This window comes from Pongo abelii, chromosome 14, assembly GCF_028885655.2.
Source record: "Pongo abelii isolate AG06213 chromosome 14, NHGRI_mPonAbe1-v2.0_pri, whole genome shotgun sequence".
NCBI classification, from domain to species: Eukaryota; Metazoa; Chordata; class Mammalia; order Primates; family Hominidae; genus Pongo; species Pongo abelii.
In genome coordinates, this window is record NC_071999.2 from 59,990,802 (window position 1) to 60,004,105 (window position 13,304).

Genomic DNA, 13,304 nt, shown 5'->3' on the forward strand with positions numbered 1-13,304 from the left:
CCAAGTGGACGTAATAGACATCTACAGAACTTTCCACCCCAAATCAACAGAATATATATTCTTCTCTACAGAACTTTCCACCCCAAATCAACAGAATATATATTCTTCTCAGCACCACATTGCACTTATTCTAAAATTGACCACATAATTGGAAGCAAAACACTCCTGAGCAAATGCAAGAGAACAGAAACCATAACAAACAGTCTCTCAGACCACAGTGCAATCAAATTAGAACTCAGGATTAAGAAACTCACTCAAAGCTGCACAATTACATCGAAATGGAACAACCCGCTCCTGGATGACTACTGGGTATAAATAACTACCCAAGTGAAAATAAGGAATAATAAAATAAATTTCACTGTTTATTTTAGCATCTGTTGTGTTTAGAATTTAACACTATTTTGCACTTATATTAATTGCCTAATAATTAGTTATTTTCATTACAAAATCATTACAATCTAGAAAATTAACATGAAACTCCAAGCAATTATATTTAATTTTTTATCTAGTCATCAGCTCTCAGATAGTTTAATTTGAGATCATTCATTTTAGATTATTTTATGTTATTATATTTAAAAATATACTTTATATTATATATTTTTCTTATTTAATTCCACATCTTCTTACCAACACAATTTGTATTGATTGGCCAACATGAAAAATCATACCATGTAATATAATAACAAGTTCTTTTACTCACATTTATTTTTTAATTAAAAATTATTTAGCTAAATAATATTTAAATTTAAATAATTTAAATTTATTTTAAAGATTTAAAGATTTAAATTATTTTTAGCTAAATAATTTAGCTAAATAATTTCCTTGCAAGGAAAATAGGAAAAGCCAGACATTCTTTCATGTTAGATTGTTAGAGACTGTAACAATGTTAATAATAAAACATTTGCTGAGTTGAAGAACATTGATATAAAGTAGCCCAAGCTCACTTAGCTTATAAAAGTGTAATGGTATTTCATATTCAGATCTCAAGGTACTCTCAAGATTACCTATTCTGTATATTCTTATTCTTTCCACAGACATAAACCTATGATGATATTTTTGTTCTTTAGATTTCCTTAAAATCACTATCTTCCAGAGTAGAAGTTGTCATTCTCAATCCTATTTCTGGAACAAAAAATAAACATAGCTATGCTCCAAATACATTTCTTTGAAACTATTTTTGATGGTTTTTATTAAATAATTTCCTAATTCCCTCCTTTCCCTTCCAAAATTTATCGTGCTTGCTTAAAAAAATCTTCTCATTTTCTCTTTCACAAGCAAACCCAGCCTTCAAAACTTTCCTGCTTTTCACAACATCCAAGCATCTTTTTTCCATATCTCAGATTATATTTTTTAACTTTTTATTTAAAAAAAAAATTCACATTAAGTTGCAAGAAACAGAGTTCCATGCAAACTCTCCCACTCTCCTACAATGTTATCTGCTCATATAATTGTAGTACAAGGCAAGAAAATAAACAGGAAGAAGTTTATACTGGTGCAATCTAACAGAGCTTATTCAGATTTCAGCAGTTAAATGTACATTTATTTGTGTGTGTGTGTGTGCATGTGTACTTATGTAGCTCCATGCAATTTTAACTCTTGTCTATTTTTGTATTACTATTGCCACAATCAACATAAACATATAATCACCGCAAGCCTCTTTTGTTATTGTTTTATAACTACATCCATCCCCTCCACTACCCACTTCTAAGTCCTCACAATTAATCTCTTCTCTATCTCTGTAATTATGTTATTTCATAAATGTTACATAAATGAAAGTATGCAGTATATATTAAATATCATTTTGAGACTGGCTTTTTAAAAACTCTAGGTTCATCCAAATGTTGCAGAGAACCAGTAATTCATTCCTTTTTATTATTTTATAGTATTCCATAATATGAATGTACATGTTTGTTTAACCATTTATCTACTCAAAGGCATAAGATGCTATGAACTAGACTAGCTCCTATAGTGATTGTATCATCTCACATTTCTACCAGCAATGTATGAATAATTTAATTTCTCCACATCATTGCCCGCAATTGGTGTTACTATTTTTTATTTTAATCATTCTGATGGTGGGTTGTAATATCTCATAGTGAACTTAAGTTGCATTTCTGTAGTGGAAAATGATGTTGAACATCTTTTCATGTGCTTATTTACCACCTGTGTATTCTCATCAGTGAAAGGTCTCTGCATGTTTTCTTTTAGCACATTTCCAATTGGTTTGTTTATTAAGTTTTGAGAATAAGTGGTATATATTAATAATTCTGAGGGCAGTATATATTTTTGAGAATAATTATGTGTTCTGTATTCAAGGCAGTTGTCAGATACTGAAGCATCCCCATCATGTGGGGTAAATACCAAGGTTCTTTCTCTCATGGCCAAGGAAATCAAAGTTGTGGAAACACACACACAGGGTGAGATTGGAGCAGGAGTTTAATAGGCAAAACAAAAGAACAGCTCTCTGTCACAGAGAGGGGTCCCAAGTGGGTTGCCAAGTGGTAGTAAAAATGTCAAGGTTTTTAAAAATTGGCTAGTGAGGAGGGGGTGTCTTATCTTCCTAAGGCTCGAAGATTTAGTTGGGATCAGGTGTGCTATCTATATAGATGTACAGAGCAGAGTTTTCTATGGGCTCTCTCCCATTCCTTGATCAGGTAGGAAGACTTAGTCTGTGCCACTTTGTTTTGCTTACCTGGGAGGGAGAGTTTCCATGTCTGTTCCCAGACATCTTCTAGCGGCTGCAGGCATCTCGTTGTCCCCCACCTCTGTCAGCTCCACTTCTAGCTTCCCTATTTTAGTGTGCCTAAAGGGAAAGGAATGTGCTTATTAAGGCCCATTGTTTTTTACCAGGGGCCTATTGTAGGAGTGTGAAGGTTGGTGATTACCCAGGAGACTCCTCCGCCTCCTTCTGTGCCCGAGTTTATCTGTGTTTTACAGCCTGATATTCCAGGCTGCTTTTTGTTAGAAGAAAAGTGATTTCTTTGAACTTGAGGTTAGAAAGGGAGGAAATTCTGAGTTGCTTTGTGTTAAAAGTAAAGTTTTCTGCCAGGGACTCTCTTTACCCTGTCTACCTAAATAATTTCCTTCTGTCTCCTATAAAAATATATAATTTGTAAATATTTTCTCTCAGTCTTTAATTTTGGGATGTAATTGTCTCTTCATCCTTTTTAACAGGATCTTTCACACAGCAAAAGGTGTTCTTTTTGATGAGGTCCAATTTACCAATATTTACCTTTATAAATTGTGCTTTTGATGTCAAATTTAAGAACTTAGTCCTAGGTATCAAAGATTTTTTCTTATGTTCTTTTTCACAGATTTCAGTTTCATGTTGTACTTTTAAGCTCATACTCCATTTTGAGTTAATTTTTGTGTGAGGTAGGAAGTTTGGGACTGAGTTCAATTTTTTGCTGATAGATCCGCAGTGCTTCAGTACCATTTGCTGTAAAGGTTATCCCTCATTGATATCACATTTGCTTCTTTTTAAAAAATTAATTAGCCATATTTGTTTGGATTTGTTTTCTGGGTTCTATATTCTTTTGCATTTATCGCCTGCTAGTACCAGACTTCCTTGGCTATTGTGGCTATATGCTAAGTATTATCAGGAAGAGTTTTCACCATTTTATCATTCTTTTAAAAATGGTTTTGGATTTTTTGTAAGGCTTTCCTTTTTATTTTTTAGAAATCATAATCCTCTAAAACTTCATCTGCCACATTGTTGACATTACTAACACTCATTGTTTTCCTACATCTTTAGGCCTTTGTCTTCCCTAATCATTGTACTTTGAATAATGACTCTTGCAGAGTCAACATTACCATTTAACCAATTTTGCTTACTTTCCTAACACAAAGTCAAGGTTCTTTTTTGTCGTCCTGTAATTCCTTGTCTTTTAAACTTTCTTTTCTTTTTTGTTACCAATTTACTTTTTCATCCTCATCACATCTCCAAAGGTTCAAACACAAGACATTTACTCAATTTATTATTTCTTGTTTTAACTTTCACTTACCTCCATGCTAAATTTGGACTCACAGTCAGTAGACTCACAGTTTACAACATATCACAAAAAAACAGAATTTCTGTCTTCCTTTTTGGTTAATTCCAAGTTTTTGGTAATACCCACTTCCTATTTCATCTTTTTTTATTCCAGCTACTGAGCAGCCTAGAGGAGAATAATAAAATTATCTAAATTCCTTGATTCTCTACAATTATTTTATTAATTTTATATTTATTTCTTCAGAGCTTATTCATTCCAGAGATAACTATCTCTTCCACTTTTCTCAAAAACCTCACATTTACTCTGTAGGTGCTCTCACCTCCAATTTTCCAAAGATCTAAGCTCTCAATATGATTTTATTCAACTTCCTTTTTCTCACGTCAAAATAATTTCTTTAAATTTTCACTCCCCTGTTTTTGCTTTCCCTCTCCTTAAATTTAAAAAGAGACTTATTCATTTTATTCCTTTCCAAACTAAACACGTCTATTTCAACTTTTCAACTTTAGATTTCAAATATATAGATGTAGATTTTTGTTGTTGTTGTTGTTTTTGGCAACATCTTACTCTGTTACCCAGGCTGGAGTGTAGTGGCCAGATTACAGCTCACAGCAGCCTCAACCTCCCAAGTTCAAGCAATCCTCCTGCTTCAGCTGGGAATACACGTGTGAACTACCATGCCTGGCTAATTAATTTTTTTTTTTATTTTGGAGAGACACTACATTGCCCAGCTGGTCTTGAATTCCTGAGCTTAAGTGACCCTCCCACCTTGGCCTCCCAAAATGCTGGTATTACATGTGTGAACCCCTGTTCTAGGCCTCAAAAATATTAAATGTAAGCTATGAAGCATTTCCACATTAAGATGTACAAGCAAATTTCTTTTAATGCTTTGATTAAAAAAAAATTAGGCTGAGCGCAGTGGCTCACGCCTGTAATCCCAGCAGTTTGGGAGGCCGAGGCAGGTGGATCACAGGGTCAGGAGTTTGAGACCAGCCTGGTCAACATGGTGAAACCCTGTCTCTACTAAAAAAATGCAAAAATTAGCTGGGCATGATGGCGTGCACCTGTAATCCCAGCTACTGGGGAGGCTGAGGCAGGAGAATTGCTTGAACTGGAGAGGTGGAGGTTGCAGTGAGCCGAGATTGCACCACTGCACTCCAGCCTGGGTGACAGAGCAAGACCCTGTCTCGAAAAAAAAAAAAAAAAATTAAATTCCAATGCACTTCAAATTAGAAAAAGTGTTATTCACATTTGTATTTCATTGATTCATTATACTATATACTATATATGTAGTAAAGAGTTATAAATCAATATACTGTATATAATTTATAAACACATATCTACTAGAAGCCTCTGAATAACTCATGCAGGCATTGAAATCAAATGATCTTATCTTCTTGAGCTCTTTCATAATTTCAATTATACCTCCTTCTTCTTGAACTCATATCTTTGTCATCCATAAATTTAATGTTTTTCCACTTCTTGAACTCATATCTTTGTCATCCATAAATTTAATGTTTTTCCACATTTTTCTCTTGTATAACATTTATTCTCTGTACCTTCAGTAACTCTAGTTTCTTCTTTATATTGCCTATAAATAATAATTTTACTCAAAAATGATTTATTTGTTTTATCCCTTTCCATGACTTCACATTACCCTTTTGTAGGTAAAGTCAGTTACAAATATTACTCACTTCTCTTACATTATTTCTGTTAAATATTTTCATTTATCTTTTTGAAGATATTCTACTTGGCTATCTGCCCAATATCAGTGACCAATTCTTCTAAAATCTACTTTCATGTTTCTTGTTCAATTTGTGTCTATAACTTTTATATTATCATCTTAATTCTTGTTGTATATTAGATTATTAAAATGGCTTTCTTGTTCATTTCTCTAATTTAAATTTCCCTTTAATACACCCCAGTTGATAAATCTTCTCAGATCTCTTCTCACATCACTTACTTATCAATAAATAGTTTCTCATTGCTTACTAAACTAATTTAGAAGTTTTCCTTTTGTGACTCAGAAACATCCAAATCTATTTTCTCCATAATTATTTTTCTACAAAAACTGGAGCTCTTGTCAAAAAAAGAAAAATAAAAATGAACAAAAAACGATTATTCTCACTCATCTCTAGAATTAGATAATAAAGGTTTCAATATCTGCTCCACCACTAACTTGGGGCAAATTTCCTCCATTTATTTGTGTCAGTTTTCTAGTCGTTAAAATGAGAGCAATAGTATTATTTGTCATAGAGAGGCACTGAAAAGTTTAAATGGGAAAATATGAGCAACAGTCTTAGCATGGTCTCTGTCACATAGTAGGCATATTTGGTGGCTGTCCACTTCTATAGCTTTAGTAGCCATTACCCTAGTGGGGACTATGTGGTGGTCCCTCCCCGTGGCAAGTTTTGTCTGGGCTTTCAGGCAGTCTGTGGAATTCTTTAATTTGACAAATATCCATAGTTATGTAAGCCATTATTTCTTTTCTTTTTTGTTTGTTTGTTTTTTGAGACAGAGTCTCACTCTGTTGCCCAGGCTAGAGTGCAATGGCATGATCCCAGCTTACTGCACCCACTGCTTCCCGGGTTCAGGCATTTCTCATGCCTCAGCCTCCCAAATAGCTGGGATTACAGGCATGTGCCATCATGCCTGGCTAATTTTTGTATTTTTAGTAGAGACAGGGTTTCACCATGTTGACCAGGCTGGTGTCGAACTCCTGACCTTAAGTGATCCATTTCTTCTTGGCCTGCCAAAGTGCTGCGATTACAGGCGCTATTATTCTTTCTTATTTAAAAGCTGCTATAACATGGGAAGAACTTGCAAGTATTTATTCTTCCATTTATCCAGACATTAGCAGAATATAATAAGATGATACAGAAAGAGAAAGCATTCTTACTTTTTGCTTCATGATGTGGGTTGAGTGTGTCTTACATAAGTTCATGCGTTGGAAACTTAACCCCCAGTACAACAGTGTTGAGAGGTAGGACGTTGAGGAAGTGACTAGATAATGAGAGCTCTGCACTAAAAAAGGGTTAATGTTCTTGTTGTGAGTGTAGGCTTGGTATTTCAAGAGTGGACTTCTGATCAGTTTGGCCTTCTTCCTTTTTCTCTATCTCATGTTTGTACTTCCTTGCCATATCATGTCTTCCTTAATGAGATGATTCTTGCCAGATGCTGATGCCATGCTTTTGAACTTTCTAGCCTCCAGAACTGCAACCAAATCAACTTCTATTATTTATAAATGTCGTAGTCTGTAGTATTCTCTCATAGCAGAAGGAAATAGTCTGAGACAGAAAAATTGGTACTAAGAAGTAGGGCTGTTGCTGTAACAAATAACTAAAAATGCGAAAGCAACTTTGGAACTGAGTAATGGGTAGAAGCTAAAATAACTTGAAGGAGTAGGCTCCAAAAAGCCTGTATTGCCATGAATGGAGCATTAAGAATGATTGAGGTGAGGGCTGAATCAACAGAAGAGGAGGCTATAGGGAAGGTCTGAATCTTCTTGGAGATTACTTAAAGTGGTTTTGACCAGAAGGTTAGTAGGAATATGGATAGTAAAGGCCATTCTGATGAGGTTTCAGATGAAAATAAAAAGCTAAGTATTGGAAACTGGAGTAAAGACCGTCGTTGTTATAAAGTAGCAGTGACTTTGGCTAAAATGTGTTCATGTCCTAAGACTTCATGGGATGCAGAATTTAAGAGCAACAACTTAGGATATCTAGTGGAATAAATATATAAGTAGCAAAGCATTCAGGCTGCTGTGTGACTACATTTAACTGCATACAAGGAGATTATAGAGGCAATAAATAACTTAAAGGCAGAATTTATAATTAAAAGAGCAGCAGAATGGAAAGAATTGGAAAATTTACTGCCAGTCCATGTAAAGAGTGTGTCCAGTCAACAATTTGCTAAAGAGATTAGTGTGGAGAGAAAGAAACCAGGTACAGTAGTACCTGGAGTAGACATTTGAAATATTTCTTCCAACAGACAATGGAAGAACGACCCTGTAGGTATTTTAGAGATCTTTGATGCTTCCCCTGACATCACAGGCCCAGAACCCTAGGAGGGCAGAATAACTTTTAGGGACAGGCTGAGGGTGGCCTTTACAGGCTCTCTTCCCAAAGTCGCCTTGGGTTTTTGATCCCTACTTCCTACCAAAGTGCTTCTTGGCCATCCCAGCTGTGACTCAAGCATGCCTAGCTGTGACTCAATCCTTTTCTCTAAAAATATAAGCCATAAGCCTCATCAGTGTCCATGTAGTGTCAAGTCTGTGGGTACATAGAATGGAAGAGCTATGGAGGCATGACTTCCTCCACCTAGATTTTAAATAATGTCACAGGATGCCTGGAAGTCCAGACAAAAACCTGCCACAGGGATGGGACCACCACATGGTCCTCATTAGGATAATCACTATTGCAACTATGGGTGAGGACAGCCATGAAGACCCAAGAACTGTAGAGCTACCCATGAGCAATGCCAGCCTGGGAGAGCTGTGTGGATTGAGTCTAACAAAGTCAGAGAAATTGGAAGGCCCCTCACCTTGGGGCCCCAAACGCAGCCCCAGTATATCCAGGAACCAGGACATGGAGTCAAAGAGGTTTTTCTGCAGCCTTAAGATTTAATGTTATTTGCCCTGTTGGGTTTTGTACTCACTTGGGACCTGTTTCTCCTTTCTTCTTGCCTACTTCTCTCTTTCGGAATGAAAGTGTCTATCCTATGCCTGTCCCACCATTGTATTTTGGAAGTAGGTAACTTGGTTTGATTTCACGGGCTCAGAGTTAGGAAGAATTTCCCTCAGGGTGAATCGTGCTTTGAGTCTCACCTTTATCTGATTTAGATGAGACTCTGGACTTAACAACTTTTGAGTTGATACTGTAACAAATTTAAGACTTTGGGGGATACTGTGATGGAATAACTGCATTTTGCCTTTTGAGAAAGACAAATTTTGAGAGCAAAGAGCGAAACGCTGTGGTTGGAAACTGTCTTTCAAAAGTTTATGTGTTGAATTACTAATGATCAGGCAAATGCAAATTAAAACCACAATGAGATACCACCTTACTCCTGCAAGAATAGCCATAACTAAAAAGTCAAAAACCAGTAGATATTGGCATGGATGTGGTGAAAAGGGAACACTTTTACACTACTGGTGGAAATGCAAACTATACAACCACTGTGGAAAACAGTATGGCGATTCCTTAAAGAACTAAAAGTAAAACTACCATTCAATCCAGCAATCCCACTGCCAAGTGTCTACCCAAAGGAAAAGAAGTCCTTATATGAAAAAGACACATGCACACACGTGTTAATAGCAGCACAATTGAGAATTGCAAAGATATGGAACTAACCTAAGTGCCCATCAACCAATGAGTGGATAAAGAAATGTGGTATATATACCGCATGAAATACTACTCAGCCATGACAAAGGAACAAAATAATGTCATTTGCAGCAACTTGGATGGAGCTAGAGGCCATTATTCTAAGTGTAACAACTCAGGAGTAGAAAACCAAATATCATATGTCCTTACTTATAAATGGGAGCTAAGTATGAGGATGCATAGGGATAAGAATGGAATGATATAATGGACTTTGGGACTTGAGGGGGAAGACTAGAAGCAGGGGTGAGGGTTAAAACACTACATAATGGATACGGTGTACACTGCTTTGGAGACGGACACACCAAAATCCCAGAAATGACCACTAAAGAACTTATCTGTGTAATCAAAAACCATCTGTACCTCAAAAACTATTGAAATAAAAATAAAAAATTTTAAATAAATTAATAAATAAATAAATATTTGTAATGAAAGCAGTTTGTATGTTTAAAACTAAATCCCCAGTGAAACCGTTGAAAGGCAAGACCTTACACGGGTGATTAGGCCATAAAAACTCTGTCCTTATCAATGGTTTATTTCCGTTATCACAGTAATGGGCGCTTGATAAGTTTTATCCTTTTCTTCTGTTTCTCCTGCATGCTTCTTACCATGTGATACCTTACTCCATGGGACAACCTTCCCCAGATACTTGTGTCATATTCTTGGACTTTCTAGCCTTCAGAACTATGAGTAAGATAAAGTTTTATTGTTTATAAATTACTCATTGTGTGATATTCTGTCATAGCAGCAGAAAATGCACTCACACATTTCACTACATTTTTAAAGAAGAATTGTGAACATAAAGTAGAAAAATGCAATGTAATATTATTTGATATTGGTAACAGTATCTTTTATTCTGAATCTCCAAGTTTTATAAAAATTTGTTATCCTATAAGTTTCACTTTTATTACTATAATATAAAATATAGGTGGATAAAATTTCTTTTATTTTTATTACCTCTTTTTTCTCATATATTAAGAATACATAGCAAGTCATTGATGTCATGTCATTGATTTATGAACCTTTCTTCAGCTCTTATTATTTTATCCAAGGCACCAGCAGTTCAAATGTTCTTTCTGTTCATTATCTACCACTGAATTAACGTAAACTTGAATAAATATCCAGATGACTGGTGATTCTGTCATATACTTTGCTTTATAAAGGTCTGTTTGATGGTTTTGTCCCTGGATCATCTTCCATTTTTCCATATAATTTACACCACATTAACAGAGTTTCATTATTATTTTTCAGTGAGTTTGGTTTCTTCCACTGAACACATTATGAGTGTATTTCCATAGTTTTGAAGACTACCTTGAACATTTCTCCATTAAATTAGAAGAGCAAATACCACTGGACTTTACAAATATATATATATATATATACATGTGTGTATGTATGTATATACACACACATGCATATTTATATATATATTTGTAAAGTCCAGTGGTATTTGCTCTTCTAATTTAATGTGTGTGTATATATATTATATATATATATCTTAATAACTACATTGTGACAATATGCAGAAATCAGAAATCAGACTGTCTCAGGCAAACCCAGTAGATAGCTGTAAAGGTTAAATAAAGAGAGTATTTAACATAGAAAATGGTACAATATAAGCACAATAAGACATTACTGTTATAGAGACTATCTCAGGCATTAAAATATTGTTCAGTGCAATGACTTACTTTTTCATTTTTCTCTGTGAACACTCTGAGTTAATCTTTTTTTTTTTTTTTTCAGTTCAAACTCATTTCCCTTTTATTAAAGTCCAAGTTACCATTACATGGCTTGGTACTCAATAAAGGAAAACGTGTTCAAATAAGGTAATATGTTATCATCAGTATTTCCAGGTAACTGTTCACACTCAAGTAGCAATGTCAATAAATCCTTGGAGAAGCCCATCCATGGGGTTTACACTTTGTCAAGGCCCAGTTCCTCCGGAGTGGAGATTCCCAGTTCATTTAAAGTTGGTCTAAGTTCCTGGATGACATAGGGGTAGATTTCCTTATGAGGTCCTGCTTTGTCCTTAACAGCCTCTAGGATACGAACTGTACTAGCAAAATCATTTAACCGTCTGCATGCCCGCAAAGTAGCATCAATGATTTTGGGCTCTGGAACCATATCATAGGTAACAAGTGTGTTTATCCCTTTACGCAATTCCCAGGCATCTATATCTGGCTTGTTGAAGTATGTTACCCAGCGAGCATCAAACTCCTCATCTGTCTCCTGTGACCCATGGGAATAGCAGCGAACTGACTGGATAGCCGCGGCGGGGCCGGGAGTCCGGGTGGAGTGCAGGCGGCCTCGAGGGCCGGCCCGGGTGGCTGCGGCCACAGCGCAGCGGCGGAGAGCGGCGCCCAGCATGACGGCGATGGCGGCGCGCAGGCTGAGGACAGAGAGAAGCCGGTGTAAACTCCCGGGTTGAGTTAATCTTTTAAGAAAAAAAATACTAAACCCTAATTTCCCTACTTTGGGCAATGTTTTTAGAGTATAATATTATTAACATAACTGCTGAGGGATTTATAAAAGTCATAAATGTAATTTGACAAGCTTAACATCAACATTGTTCCTTAACTTGCTTCCATGACCAGTGATGGAAACTAAATATTAACCACATGAGAGATAAATAAATGTCATGGACACAGTTCTAGATATTTACTATAGTAATTATAATAATTTACATGTCGAATGACCATGTTATGTGATAAAGGTAAAAGTAAGAAGAAACATAATCAATATTAAATAATACTGCCTTAAGCTTTACTTGATAACCAAAAGGTTAAAAAAATGACTCTGTATAATAGTATCAACTCCTTGGTCATTGGCTCATCACAGTAAAATAGTTTTGACTGAGTTTTTCTTCTTAAAGTACTGATATAGACAATAGAACTAAGTGATAGTGGGTTATACACACCAAATTAGAAATATATAAGAGCCCAGGAATGTGGTATAAAACATATTTACTTATTAACCATTTACCAGCTTGTTGAATAAATAAATAAAACACTTCAGAAATCAAAAATAATGTGTAATTTCAGAGGTAAATTTATTAACAAGCATCCAGACTTCACATGTCTATATGTATTTATGCATACACACAGACACGCACATACAGATGCATACTCATTGTCCAGGATATTATTGTTGCAGTACTTTTGTTTTTAGTTTAGCTAAATGGGTGAAAAGGAAGAAACGGGAGAAACAGGGACTTTTGCAACACCAGAGTCTCTACTAGAGCACTTCTTGCCCAGTTTTATTTATCAAAGAAGTAGAAAAATAGTCTTTCTTATATAAATATTTTTCGTAATATTAAAGAAAGTAGCAACTTTGTGTTGTTTAATTTTCTTTATCTCCCATCAAAACATACTGCTGTGATATTGATAAAATATGGCACACAAGTAAACCGATTGATGGTATTTTTGATTCCAAAAAAAAATTACCTAAGTTAACTAACACAGAAGATTTTTTTATTGCTGTGGGAAACACTTGCATGTAAGAAAGAATAAGGAAAATCAGTATGAGCTGTTACAGGAGGTTTTCCATCATGTATTGAAATAAGAAAAAAACATAACAAGTATAAGAGTATCAATAGTACACTTCTGCTTTGTAAAGAAGCAAGGAAAATGAACGTGTATGTGTTTATGTAGCTGCGCTCAATTGCAGAAGATATGTGGGGGAATACAATGGAAATCAATAAAACAGATCTACTCTGTGGTAGAGGAGAATGGAGTGGAAGAGATAGAAAGAAAATAACACTTCCCTGAGTATTGTTTCTTAAAGTTTTGACTTCAAAAACCATGTTACTGTCCTGCTTACTTAAAATAAATAAATCAACATATACAGGAAAAAACAAACCTTAAAACTGAATGTAAACAAACAAATGAATGCAAATTAATTTCAAATAAATTACATAATCATATTGAAGGAGAAACAAGCA

The 13,304-nt window shown here is 35.2% G+C and overlaps 1 protein-coding gene across 1 annotated transcript; it reads right to left on the minus strand.

Moving 5' to 3' along the window:
- Positions 1-11,088: 11,088 nt before the first annotated feature.
- Positions 11,089-11,785, minus strand: LOC100459812 (cytochrome c oxidase subunit 5A, mitochondrial-like). The gene has a single exon (XM_002824314.5). The coding sequence runs from the start codon at positions 11,729-11,731 to the stop codon at positions 11,279-11,281; it is 453 nt and encodes a 150-aa protein (XP_002824360.3). The 5' UTR covers positions 11,732-11,785; the 3' UTR covers positions 11,089-11,278.
- Between the last annotated feature and the right edge of the window lie 1,519 nt (positions 11,786-13,304).